The sequence below is a fragment of the Arvicola amphibius genome, chromosome 7 (genome assembly GCF_903992535.2).
Source record: "Arvicola amphibius chromosome 7, mArvAmp1.2, whole genome shotgun sequence".
Classification (NCBI taxonomy): Eukaryota; Metazoa; Chordata; class Mammalia; order Rodentia; family Cricetidae; genus Arvicola; species Arvicola amphibius.
This window is the reverse complement of record NC_052053.1, coordinates 122814162-122828458: the sequence shown is the minus strand read 5'-3', so window position 1 is coordinate 122828458 and position 14297 is coordinate 122814162. Positions and strand designations below refer to the sequence as shown.

General features: G+C 44.5%; 1 protein-coding gene across 1 annotated transcript; it reads left to right on the top strand.

Moving 5' to 3' along the window:
- Positions 1-238: 238 nt before the first annotated feature.
- On the top strand, positions 239-12745 carry Coch (cochlin). The gene is made up of 11 exons (XM_038337745.1): positions 239-272; positions 345-398; positions 2129-2285; positions 3160-3293; positions 3716-3778; positions 4668-4712; positions 4801-4948; positions 9605-9708; positions 10507-10733; positions 11173-11689; positions 12570-12745. Exons 1-11 carry the CDS (start codon positions 239-241, stop codon positions 12743-12745), a joined length of 1659 nt encoding a protein of 552 aa, XP_038193673.1.
- The last annotated feature ends 1552 nt before the right edge of the window (positions 12746-14297 follow it).

Sequence of the window (14297 nt, the reverse complement as noted above, 5' to 3'; positions counted from 1 at the left end):
GGATGGTGCACGGGTTCTGTCCCTGTCTATCAGTGTGTCCTGGCGTCCCCCACGCCGATATGAGGTGGCACAGTGTGCCCGGGACTGCTCTATCTGCAGCGGCCAGGCTCTCCCGCCTTCGCCCGCTCCCGAGGAGCCCGGCGAGCCTCGCTCACGCCTCGCTCTCCCCGCAGGTCTTCGCAGACCCGCGAGCCTCGCTCACGACTCGCTCTCCCGCAGGTCTTCGCAGACCCCCGTCATGCCCGCGTCCTGGATCCCTGCTCTCTGCCTCGGTGGGTACGCGCCCTCGCCGCCGCGCCCGCGCGGGCGGAGGCTGCAGCCACCTAATTGTCCTTTCTCCGCAGGTGCGTGGCTGCTGCTGCTACTGCTGCCCCGGCTCGCGCGCGCCGAGGGAGCCGGTGAGTTGGATGCGGGAGGAGGAGGGAGGGAGGACAGGGAGGAAGGGAAGGAGGTTGAGGACCTGCGGAGGGATGCCTGACTGGAGTGGCGGAGAGGCGCCCGCTCCCATCCCCTGTGCACCAGGGGTCCGACAGGTCCCCTTCCCGGGAGTACACCATCTAGCTCCGGGACTCCTAGTCCCGAGTTATTGGCTTGGGAAAACCGGTTGGTTCCAGCCCACAGATGGGGCGCCTCAGGTCCTGGTCCCACCTAGTCCGATCACCTTGCTGTGTGTTTGTCGTACTGTAACCCCTATGGAAGCACCGTCGGCAGTTCTTCTCGCTCTCTGGAAGCCTCAAAAGAGTTGGTCCCACATGTAGAAAAGCCCGAGGAAGGGTTTGTGGCTCGGTGTCTTTTCTGCGATGTAAGGGGTAGTTTCACTTCTAAAAATCTGTCGTTTGCTTTTCTTGAAAGTGGAAACGGTAAGTACCGCACCTGGCTGCCGTGTTCACCTTTTGTCCAAGGGAGTCAGTGTTAGCGGCTCTAAGACAGACTCGGTTCGAGAGTCTAGTGTCACTGCCGCCCCCACCCCCAGGTCGCTGAAAACGGGAAAGACTGGGGTTATTTGGTAGAGGTGCTGGACTCCTGTATGGAGTAAGGACCGATATTACACCTGGAGAAGTCTTCCCCTTTCTTCCATGGCCCAGCTAGCAGCACAGACAGAGGTCCTTGTCAGAGGCAAGTAACTCAACTTGCAAAACTATCCCGTCTTGTCGGGAGATGTTGTACCCCCACCCCACCCCAAACATCTGTTTCCTAAGATCTTTGTCCCTGTGTTTGGAAAATCATACTCAATAACCTTAATCTCGGTTTAATCAGCAGTAAATTGGCAGGCTACCATTTCGGAGTTTGTTGTAATTTGAAAAAATTAACACCTTTCATAGTAACTTTGTTTGCTTTTGGGGAGCGGTGTCACTGTAGCTCCGGCTAGCCTCAAACTCAAGGCAAAAATCTTCCTGCCTCAACTTCCCGAGTGCTGGGGTGACTGAGTGAGCCCCTCAGGGTTTTCTAAAGAAGCTTTTGCTGCCTCCAGGGTCCCCTTGGTGGATCTGGAGGAGATATAATCATATGTAAGTGTAGGACTACCTGGTGTCTGTCCTTTGGGAGTTGTGGGGTGCTCCTTGGGCTAATTAACACTATAACTTTCATTTCCTCATTTGGAAACTGTGCAACTAAATAACATTCTGTGGATCCAGGCACCAGTTAACTAGCTGGCTTATGTGAACATGAGATTTTAAGGCGATGGTTGTATCAGGTAACAAGGCTAAACAGCCCAGTGGAAAGGGTCACTTCAAGACTTTTGCATGTGTCTATGAAGACACCCACGACCCAGAATTACTGTCGTGGTAAATGACTGTCAATAGTTTCATTGCAATTGAGATTTTTGTACTTCTAAGGACAAGGTCAAAGACAAGCATTGTCTTCTCATTTAGATGTACTTTGTTACATTTTCCAAATTGACTGAGAACTGGGAATACTGTCCCGTTAGACATCTGTAGTAACTGGGCCCTAGATTAAATTGAAAATCCCTTTTGCTTTGCTACCATCTAAAACAGCGTCAACATTTAAGTCAGTGTTTTGGTGGAAGCATAGAAACTAGGGGGTTAAAATAATCCCATATCCCGCGTTTCCTGCAACACTCCTCCATGAAGCCTTAGGAGCACTTATGTAACAAATCCTTTCTCTTCAGTTCCCATTGCCATCACCTGCTTTACCAGAGGCCTGGATATCCGGAAAGAGAAAGCAGATGTTCTCTGCCCAGGAGGCTGCTCTCTCGAAGAATTTTCTGTGTTTGGGAACATAGTATATGCTTCGGTATCCAGCATATGTGGGGCTGCTGTCCATAGGTGAGCCGGAACATGTGAGAAGGGCCATGCGGGAGGACAGTGGTACAAGCATAGTTAGTCTCTCCCCCATTTAGCTGTTTGGTCCCATTTCCTTCCTGCTTGCTTCTTTTCCATGTCCCTTTGGGCCACAGAAGGTGGATATATTCTTAAGGTTTTCCTGGGCATTCTTGTATCACCAAATGTACAAGGGAAGCTGTCTGACAATAAGCAGATGTATTAATTAATAAAGTGTGTGTGTGTGTGTGTGTGTGTGTGTGTATGCTATAATTGTTTGGTTTCCCATGGAGGACAGACAAGGGTGTTGGATCCCTCGGAGCCAGAGTTACATGTGGTTGTGAGCCACCTCGTGGTGCTAGGAACTATCTTGGGGCTTCTTAAACACTGAGCCGGTTCTCCAGCTCTGCATAAGTGCCTGATGGCTACATTCCTACGATTCTAAAACATTCCTCATTGTGTCGTATATTTGGGGTTTTTTTAGCTTCCATCTCAAATCTTAAAGTAGACCCAGCTTTGGTCTGCTTTCCACATGAGGAGACTGAACTCAGGTTATGAGGTATCTTGTTGACTGTCACTACGGTGAGCCAATGCTACCCCATCCTACAGTAAAAGAGTGGGTGTGATTTTTCTAATACAATCCAAGAGCGTATGCAGTTAATTCTGAATCTTGGAGAGATGAGAAACAGGGTACCAGTGTGTCCTTAGCATCGCTTTAAAAGTTTGACAACGCAAAGTCCTTTTCTCCAGTCACTTTTGTTCCTATAAAAGTGAGTCTCGAAGCCAGCAGCGAGCATCTTTAGGCAACTTCTCCACTCAGCAATTTTCTTGACCAATCAGAGCAACTGGATAGTGTCTCAGCTTAGCTCTGACATTGCAGGGGAGTGATTGACACCTCCGGGGGACCTGTGCGTGTCTATAGCCTTCCTGGTCGAGAGAACTATTCTTCTGTGGACGCCAATGGCGTCCAGTCCCAGACGCTTTCCAGATGGCCTTCTTCCTTCGCCGTGACCAGTAGGTACAATTTCCTTGTTCTCAGCTGTGCGTAAACACTTCCCCACACCCCTCAAAGGGATTTTCGGCTTTCTTTAGACCAGCCTTTTTGATTGATGGAGAATCTTGTAGTTAAGAAGTCAACTATGGGACAGAGTCACTCAAGTTTGGGGGAGTAAAAGTCTCACCTCACTCAGTGGAAACCGAAATCGGAATTGTTTGCAGTCTGAATGCCTAGATAGTTAGCAGGTAACAAACTGTCAAACCTTGAAAGTCAGTTTTTGGTGATCTTTTCAAATACATCAAGAATCCAAAGCTAATGGTCAGTGTGATGTCTACATCTGGGTCACCATTGCCCCCAGCCATCATGTGGAATGTTAGATGCATAATGCTCTGATGGCAGAGAAGGAAAGAGAAAAACAATAAACTTCTCATCTCAACAGAAGGGAAAAGCAGTTCCCAGGAAGCCACGGGACGGGCCGTGTCCACAGCTCATCCGCCTGCAGGTATGAAACACCAACCGATCCCCTTGTTGCCGGGCACATCATTTGGAGTTAGAAATGCCATTGGTAGAACCTTGCCTTCAGAACACTAATATCACAGAGGAGCAAAGCAGCTACCTCACGTTTACTGATGCTTTAGATGGAAGCATTCTACTTTAGAGTTCACGGTTCTTCTCTTCTTTATCATAAACCTAGCTCATCCAGTCTCAGGAAGTTTATCCCATCCCTCCCTGATTTGATGGACCACGTGTGGAAACCGGTCAAGGACTTCTTTCCAGCTCATTGCTCCGATAGTCCACTTAGTTTCTGCACTGCCATGTGACTGAAAGAAACCAGTGTGTGGCGGCTACAAAAAAGTTCAGGGATCTCTATTTCCAAAACAGTGGCCTTTTCATTTTATTTTATTAGAGATTTGTTTTGTGTGTGTATGTTTGTGACTGTATTTATGTGTATGGCGTGTGTGCAGACAAAGGCGGAACTAGAAGAGGCTGGTGGGCTATTCTGGAACCCAGGTTACAGGCGCTGTGACTTCAGCTGCTTGATGTGGAGCTGTGAGCCAAACCTGGGACTTCCGCAAGAGCGTGAAAGCTAGATTACCCGCTGTTTCATCTCTCCGGCCCCTACCATTTTAAAGTCGAAGAAATTAAGAACATGTGTCTCTGTATTCCCACTCTTGCTTCAGCTGTGGGTTTAGATATCAAAGCCTTGGATAGATACATACCAAATACATAGGCCTGCCACAGTTCCGTTCCGAGGTTGCTTTCCCAGTCCAGAAGACCCTGGGATGAATTTAAAAGGCCTTTCTAAGAACAGGACTCTTTGCCACAGGCTCGTCCTGGTGGAAGTTCCTGCTGTGCAAAGGGCTTGTGCTCAAGTGCTTCCTTTGTTTCAGGTAAACGACTCAAGAAAACGCCAGAGAAGAAGACTGGCAATAAAGGTGAGAGCTAAGGAGGAGGGGTGGGGATGGGGGGCATTTCCTCCAGCTGCACTTGAGACTCATGAAGACCTCCTTTGGCTCTCTGCAGACTGTAAAGCAGACATTGCATTTCTGATCGATGGGAGCTTTAATATAGGCCAGCGCCGATTTAATTTGCAGAAGAATTTCGTTGGGAAAGTGGCGTTGATGCTGGGGATTGGGACTGAAGGACCACACGTGGGCCTCGTGCAAGCCAGGTACCAACTTTAATAAAAATGGGTAATTATGGCTGTCTTGAATGATAACTACTTACCAAGTTGTAATATTAATTTCAGTTAAATATAATTTAAGTTTGGACAAGCTGGAATCCCAAACTATAATTCAGGATTTACGAACGTCTCAGTAAGTTGTGGTGTATACCTTTAACCCCAGGACATAGGCAGCAGAGGCAGGCGATAGCCTTATATCTGCTTTGTGCCCATCTCTGTGAGTTCAATGCCAGTCTAGTCTACATAGCAAGTAGACCAGCTAGGGCTGCACGGTGAGACCCGGTCCTTAGGGAGAGAAAATATATCTGAAGCACTTGCATGCGCGTGTAGTGTTCACAATTCTCCACACCGCAAACACCACCACCACCAAAAGACCGTCTGGTTAGTCTGTGCGGGTCTGAGGGCACCACTGGCTTACAAGGACTTAGTGACCAGTACACTGTAGTAAGCCAGAAAGGGGTTTCCTGACCTGGGAGCCTTACACGAACACTTTCTCTGCTTCACTAAGCTCCCGGCTTTCCTTTTCTGGAGGAAGTGGTGATGAGCTCTCTGTTCCCTTTCTTTACTCTGCCAATATATACGGGTGGCCGCGAAATGAACAGCAGCCTCCCCCAACGTTAACCCCTTTCCATGTCCCTTCCTTGGAGATCCAAAGCATGACTGTCACGGCTCTAGTATGGTGACATCAGCCTGAGAGAGTGAAGCCAAAAAGTGAGGCGGACTAAAGTCTCATCTAGGGCATCATACAATATTTATTCTGAGGGTTAAGCAGGGCACATGAGCAAAGTTCACTGGCGTGCAAGCTGTATACGGTCACAGGGACAAAGGTCACCTGAGTTAGGCTGTATGCCGTCGTGAGGACTGCTTATGCTTACAAGCACCTCGCTGGATAAAAATGGGCAAAATGAAGGGTGGTCTAAGGTAAACCCACTCCTTCTACACCTGGGAGGGAGGCACGGAAGCACGATCCAAGAACAACCAGAGATCACGAGCTCTCAGAAGTCTCTCCACGCAGCTTCGTTCAGGGACCGTGTTCCGACACGTGCCCTCTTCTACTTCATTCCTGTAAACACGATCGTGATGGCTTTAGCACCTCCTAATGTTCTTTAGAGGAAGCTTGACGACAAGTAGAAGAACAAAGAAGTGCCTTTCGCAGACCAAGTCCCCCAGGTCCCGTCCTTGTAAAGTTGTGTTTCCTTCCTGTGCTGGAGAACACGTTTGCTTTCCCCTTGTCTACATTTCAGGCTGTGAAAGTGTTGGACCCCGTTTGCTCACCCCTTAGTGTCTGAAGCATTCTCTCATGTCGAATGTGTGTTGCACACTGTCTTATAGGCTTCCTTTGCATACTTGAGACAGTCTCCCCCTGCCGTCCGCTGCCACACAGCACCTCATGACAAGAAGCCTATGTCAGCTTGGTTCCCAGCTTTGACTATTTCATTCTGCTGAATTCCTGGGTGGGAAGTTCAGACACTTTCAAAGTCTTTGATAAGAATAGCTAAGTTGCTTTCTAGAAGGTTGACTGAGGCAGCTAATGCTGTCAGCAGTGGATAAGGACAGCCCGGCACTGCTAGGAGCACTCATTAATATTCCAGCTGTTATGTTCCTCCCCCCCCTCTCTTTAGTTTTTCAAAACAGGGTTCCTGGCTGTCCTGAAACTCGCTCTGAAGACCAGGCTGGCCTCAAATTCAAGGCCTCTGCCTCCCCAGTCCATTTGTTACTTTTTATAATAGGGTCTGTTTTGAAGATATTTAAATTTTCTTTTTTTTAAAAAAAGGAAAGTATTTTTATTTTATGTGTATTGGTATTTTGCCATGGGTATCAGATCCCCTGGAACTGGGATTATAGAGAGTTGTGAGCTGCCATGTGGGTGCTGGGAATTGAACCTGGGTCCTCTGGAAGAACAGTCAGTGCTCTTAACCACTGAGCCATCTCTCTAGCCCAGTATTTAACCTTTCTATATAATATAGTCATTTTTCCCCTTGCCTTTAAAACACTGAGCCATTTATTATGTTGATTTAAATGCAAAATCAATTTTATGAACATCTAGACAAGTTTCTTTGAGTCAAGTACTGATTTTTTATTATTATTTTGGTGATCTAGATGTTTGTTTGTTTGTTTGTTTGTTTTTAACAGGGTTTCTCTGGAACTTGCTTTGAAGACCAGGTTGTCCTCAAACTCAGAGATCCACCTGCCTCTGTTTCCCAAGTACTGGGATTAAAGGCGTGCGCTACTGTGCCTGATTTAGGTCCAGATACATTTCCTAAATGTATTTACTGTATATTTCAACATTGCCTGAGGCAACTCTCCCATATGACTTTTTTTTTTTACATTGATTTGTTTTGACTAATTTAACCCTAAGCTTTTTCAAAATGAAAGCTGCATTAACCTATATCCTCACGTTTTTCTGCTTTAGGAAGCACTAGAATAAAGAGCTCACTGTAGCACAGATTCTAATTGTTCTTAATAAAACCCAGAGTCAGATATTAGAGGGTGAAAGCTGAGAGGTCAGAGAAGCAACACGTCCAGCCACTAGACAGACCTTTTACCTCTACCGAATCCTCTGACCAAAGGGGAGATCCTGTCCTCAGACTGCCTTCTCAGACTGCGTCATCTGACTGACCCCTTCATACCACACTTCAGACTGCATCCTTAGAATGCTCTGAGCTCCTGTCTCCTCCCGCCTTATATTCCTCTCTCAGCCCAGCCATTATCACTCCTGTCTCCGCCTCCCTAGTGATGGGATCCCACTTTGTGTGAGCTCTGTTTCTCTTTTAAACAGAGTCAATCATGTGTAGCCCAGGGTGACCTTGAACTCACAGAGATCCCTCTTCCTCTGTCTCCCAAGTCCTGGAATTAAAGGTGTGTGCCACCACTGCTTGGCCTCTAGTGGCTTAGCTCTGCACTCTGATCTTCAGGCAAGCTTTGTTAAAATACACACACCTAGGGTGACCTTTGCATCATTAATGATGCAAAAATAAGATGACTGGCGTAGGTCAGAATCTGAATAAGTGAGAGTGACTACAAACTTACCTAGGTAACCAAACCGTGCCAGCAGATTGCACGATCCAGCAGGTGGGCGGGGAGGAAGTCTGTGCTCTTCCTGTCACTCACAGAATCTTGAAGAGTCGGGGATCGTCACAGGCATCTTCAGTCCTCAGCCCAGAAAGATGAAACAGGAGATTTTGTCTTAAAGCAAGCAAGCAAGCAAGCAAACAAACAATAAAGCCCGATGTTAAAATGGCTACTTATGCTTAAAGCTTAAAAATTTGCACTTAATGAAATTCTGACAACAAAGGTTTTACTCAGCCTTGTGTGTGTGTGTGTGTGCACGTGGATGCAGAAGGTAGAGGACACTCCATGTTTTATTCTTCAGATGCCATCCACTTTTTATTGTTTTAGACAGGTCTCTGATAGGCCTGGAACTCGCCAAGTAGGGAGGCTGGTTGGCCAACATGTCCCAGGCATCCGCCTCCTCAGCATTGGGATCACAAATCTGAGCCACCACGCTCAGCTCTCCTTACATGAGTTCTGGAGATCGAACTTATGTCTTGGACTGAACCATCTCCTCAGTCTTTGATATGATCTCTAATGAACAAAATATAGTTAAAAGTAAGCTGAAATTCTTTAAATAACCAGGATTGGCAAATGCCGTTGTCGTTTCTGTAAAAAAAGTTTACATTGCAGTGTTTTACAATACATTTCCTTGTACTTTTCCCCATCTTTAAAATGTCAGTCTTAGGAACTAGAGATGAGGCTCAGCAATCAAGAGCATTGGTTGCTCTTCCAAAGGACCGAGGTTCACCTACATGGTCACTTACACGTATCTGTTTCCAGTTCCAAGAGATCTAACGCCCTCTTGTGGCTGCTGTGAGCATCAGGTACGCACACTGCACTGACATAACAAGGAGACAAAACACCCACATACAAATAATACTTTTAGATGTCAATAATATTTTTTTTTGGCTAATGGACAGCTAAATGCTTCTGGGGCTGTGCTCTGGAGCAGATGTACTCTCACACCCAACTGTTGCCTACATACCTGGTGCCCAACCCTGCAGAGTGCCTCCAAGACCAGAACCCACAGCCGCACCTGCTTTACCATGCTGCAGACAGAAAGTCTGTAACTCCAGTTCCAACTTGAATTTGAAGCAGTTGAGTCTGAATTTAACATATTTTGTTAGGCAAATTCCGTGAGTCTGAGCCTGTTTCTTTAAATAATTAGTATAATTCCACCTCATGGAGATAGGAAATGAAATTGCAAATGCTTAGCTATTATTCAGAATATAATAAGTCTGGAGTGCAGCAACCACACTTGTTACATTTCTGAAACATTCCCAGTGAGTGGAAGCAATGTGCTAGTTGATCATATACTTTGTGATTTAAAAAAGACTTAGGTCTGACTCTTTCTTACATTTATCTTAAATGTGGTTTGTTTCTATTGTTTTGCCTATTTCTCTATACCATGTGTGTGCCTGGTACCCAGAGGGGTCATGTGGGTGTTGCTAGATCCCCTGGAAGTGAATTAGATGGTTGTGAGTTGCTATGTTGCTATGTTACTGGGAATTGAACATTGGTCCTCTACCAGTAAATTTTAAAAAGGTCATCTATTTTTTTTCCTAAAAACTTTTTTTTTTATTCTTATAGTGAACATCCCAAAATAGAATTTTACCTGAAAAACTTTACTTCAGCCAAAGATGTCTTGTTTGCCATAAAAGAAGTAGGTTTCCGAGGGGGTAATTCCAACACAGGTAAGTGTACCGTCTCTGGGCTCAGCATAGGGATGATTGAGACCAAAACCACAAGTTACCACTTTTAGTGCCATCTAGGAGACGCTCTCCTGATAGCTCTTGTGTTGGCTAGATCTGTATCTCATCACCTGACAACTCTCTGTAGTGGAAAATATGCCAATGGGTTAGCCGGTAATTCTTTCTTTGCTTGTTATTTTTGTGTGTTTGTTTTGTTTTGTTTTGTTTGAGATAGGGTTTCTCTGTATAACAACCCTGGCTCTCCAAGAACTCATTTTGTAGACCAGGCTGGCCTCAGACTCAAGAGATTCACCTGCCTCTGCCTCCCAAGTGCTGGGATTAAAGGTGTGCACCACCATCACCTGGTGCTGATAATTCTTAAATAAATAAGTAAAATTTAAAAACCTACAGCATTGTGCTCTTTAGGAAAGTTACTGTTTATAAGCAAAGATGAACAGACTTAACCACAAAGGAAGATGGAGCAGACTTTGGAAGGCTCCTTGTGCCCTAGCTGCCCTCACAGGCCAGTAAAGGGTGAGAGCACATGACAGGAGGCGGCGTGTTATGTTTTACCATTAAATGATAGAAGGGAATATGAGACTTCTGGGAGGTGGAGGGGGAAGCAGTGTAGGTTGTGAAGACCAAAAATAGGTCTGAAGGATAATCAAACTTTCCCATTTCATAGATCTTTTACTAACTGAATTCCATAAGTTAAATTCTTAAATTGAATGGCATTGCTACCCAGAAATCGAAATGTCGTTTGAGCCGTGACCAATGCAGTTCATTTGCTTCTGTTCTTAGGAAAAGCCTTGAAGCACACTGCTCAGAAATTCTTTACAGCAGACGCAGGGGTGAGAAAAGGGATACCAAAAGTGGTGGTGGTGTTTATTGATGGCTGGCCTTCTGATGACATTGAGGAAGCAGGCATTGTGGCCAGAGAGTTTGGTGTCAACGTATTTATAGTTTCTGTGGCCAAGCCTATCCCTGAAGAACTGGGGATGGTTCAGGATGTTGCATTTGTTGACAAGGTAAGGTGTAATGACCAGTTCCTGCTAATAGGCAAGAGTGACTCAGTTTGGGACCTCCTACACCTAGTACTGATAAGCCCATAACTAGATTAATGTACATATATTTGTTTGAGGAGGGCGTGGAAGAACAGATCTGTAATCCCAGCTACTCTTGTAGACCAGGCTGGCCTTGAACTCAGAGATCTACCTGCCTCTGCCTCCTAAGGGCTGGGATTAAAGGCGTGTGCCACCACTGCCCAGCAATCCCAGCTACTCAATGAGGCTTAGACGACAGGATTACAAGTCCTGGGCCAGCCTGTTTTAACTAAGACCCCTATCTCCAAAGACCCAGCAAGAAGGCTGGGGATACAGATATAAGTTCTAGGTTCATTCTCCAACACCACCATTGCAAAATACTAACCTTTTTATTTTGGGGATATCTTTTGTCTTTCCCCTTTAGGCTGTGTGTCGGAACAACGGCTTCTTCTCTTATCACATGCCCAACTGGTTTGGCACTACAAAATACGTGAAGCCTCTGGTGCAGAAGCTCTGCACTCATGAGCAGATGATGTGCAGCAAGACCTGTTACAACTCGGTGAATATCGCCTTCCTAATCGACGGTTCCAGCAGTGTCGGGGATAGCAATTTCCGTCTCATGCTGGAATTTGTTTCTAACATAGCCAAGACATTTGAAATCTCAGACATTGGAGCCAAGATAGCTGCTGTCCAGTTCACTTATGATCAGCGCACAGAATTCAGTTTCACTGACTATAACACCAAAGAGAATGTCCTAGCTGTCCTAGGAAACATACGCTATATGAGCGGTGGAACAGCTACTGGAGATGCCATTTCCTTTACTGTTAGAAATGTATTTGGTCCCATAAGGGACAGTCCCAACAAAAACTTCCTGGTGATTGTCACAGATGGGCAGTCCTATGATGATGTCCGAGGCCCCGCTGCAGCTGCTCATGATGCAGGTAAGATGGTTGTCCTTTGTGTTAGGGATACAAAAGGGGTCCTATGACTTCTCCATCAATATAGGCTCAGACATTTTTGTGGAAAGTATCCTTGCAGTGTGGATTAAATTCAATGAGCTTTAGAGTTTCCGTGATTGAACTGCAGTTCTTCCAGGCATCATTAAAATCCCTTTGGAAGTTTTTTTAATCGCCAGGTATTTTTGCTTTAAAGATTAGCAACTTAAGACTTAAGTGCACCATGTGTACACCTGGTGCCTGTGAAGATCAAAAGAGGACATCTGACCCCTTGGAACTGGAGTTAGATGGTTGGGAACTACGTGGGTGCTGGAAACTGGACACAGGTTCTGTGCAAGAGCAACAAATGTTAATTGCTGAGCCATCTCTCCAACTCCAAAACCTACAATTTTTGATAATTGGATTTGTCAATACTTCAAAGACTGAAGTAGAGGAAACAAAATTATCACTAGTACCTATTCCTAGGACAATGCAAAATGTATTGTGCCAGGCTTAATTTAATGTGCTTCTTAGACCTCAAAGTGATGTCAAAGTGACAGTAGTTGGGTCTTTCCTCACTGCCCACCACATATGCAGGATGTAGGATCTTTACAAACAGACCTGTTGGTTCCTGGTTTGTTCAACACATTGTCTTTAATGATATCATGGAATTTTCATCATTTACAGTAAGTTGCTAATAGCAAAGCTTTTGGTTCTGACAAAATTATTTTTACCACAACCAAACTGTAGTCTACCTAGAAAACTTAGCATAGATCTCATTTAAATTAGGCAGTTTTCTCTGAGGTTATATATTAATATATGAATATGTAACTTTGTATGTAAGCTAGGCCAATTTTTAACTCACTTAAAAATATTTCCATTGTAGGTATCACCATCTTCTCTGTTGGTGTGGCTTGGGCACCTCTGGATGACCTGAGAGATATGGCCTCTAAACCCAAGGAGTCACACGCTTTCTTTACCAGAGAGTTCACAGGATTAGAACCAATTGTCTCCGACGTCATTAGAGGCATTTGTAGAGATTTCTTAGAATCCCAGCAGTAACTGTGATACTCTGACAACTCAAAGAAAAGTACATGAGGATCTAATATGCAAACTGTATTCTCAATACCTAAGTAGCTTTATAGCTTACCAGTATCAGTAAATATGTCAACAGCAGTTTAAAGCAAATGAGCTTTCATTTGAAGCTCCGAATTTAGATTGGCCAAGGATAATCAGGGTCCTTAGAAACTCAGGAAAGAGATGTCATGGGTTTAAATTGAAGATTGCAAACCTGCATACTCAAAGTGGCTACGTATGCTCCAGTTAGACACAGCACTGGTCCTTCCCTACTCTGTACTGACTGTGCAAGGAGAGCAGAGCAACTTTTAAACATAGACCAAGTGTAAATTTTGACCCATGTGGATGCTTTCTTAAAACCAGTCAGCAGACAGCTGTTATTTCATGTACTAGTCTTCATACACATTATATGGAACATGTATCAAGCTTCTTTTGTAGTGTTTTCATAACTAATGGCTGAAAATACCACATTGAGTAAAGATAGGATTGCCTGGTATTTTTCTATTTATATCCTTAGTTTTATGTGTATAGACAGGCATGTTACTCCAAGAACTGAGAAAATGTTTAAGCACGGAAAGTTTTTGAAAAATGTTTCAAGTATTGTACCAAGAAAATATTTGACATAATAGCTTGGATGTCAACAATAAAACTGGAAGTGACTAAGTGCCTATTTATTAACACTACTGTTTTTCTTCTATGATAAACATTCTACTCCTGCTAATGACCAATCTGAATTAAGTTGTGTAATATTTCATTCAATTACATGCTGAACACCTATTGTAGACTACCAGATTTAACCAATAGGGCATGTTTTTGAGTACCTGCTTCAAGATAAACATAAACCATATCTTTTTAAAAACTTAACAATATTTGTGAAGTTGATGTCAAGGAGAGTATCAAAAACCCACTCAGCATAGACTAGAGCTCACAGGGCTCTCCCCAAAGGAATCTACCATTCCATATTGGCTACTTTCTCTAAGCTAGGTTCTGGCCTCTCCTTTACCCACCTGTCAACCTGTTTACTACCATCTGACCTAAGAAAGGCAATGGTTGTAGACTCATGACTTCCTGGAGCGTACCCAAATTTCATAACCCGGGCAGAGAGTAAGGATTATTATGTGAAGAGACTGCCCCCAAAACGACATAAAGACTTAATAAAAAGAGCATCCCCCCCCCGAAAGGCTGCAAACAATTCACTGTGAACAAGAATCTTACCATAAGAAATAGGTTCAATTTAACCTGACTTCCTAAATTCTCTCCCTCGAGCAAATGAAACCCCACTTTCCATTCATTAGCTCTTTTACAAGTCTTTTAATTCAACAAAGGACAAAACTTTGAAACATCTCAGATAACCAAAGATGCTAACATTTAGATTGTCAAAAGAATGAGAGGAATTAAAAATTTAAGATGCTACGCATTTCTGTAAGTGAACAAAGAAAGAATATCTAAGAATATACAATAATGAATTACTTTTAAGACAAAGTAATTTGCCGGCCTCATCAAAATCTTCTGCCTCATCCTCTTCAATGCTGAGCTT

Coding starts and splice junctions, on each gene's coding strand:
- Coch (XM_038337745.1), top strand. CDS start 239: ATGCCCGCGTCCTGGATCCCTGCTCTCTGCCTCG. Junction 3,779..4,667: donor CACAGCTCATCCGCCTGCAG/GTATGAAACACC, acceptor CCTTTGTTTCAG/GTAAACGACTCAAGAAAACG. Junction 11,690..12,569: donor TGCAGCTGCTCATGATGCAG/GTAAGATGGTTG, acceptor TTTCCATTGTAG/GTATCACCATCTTCTCTGTT.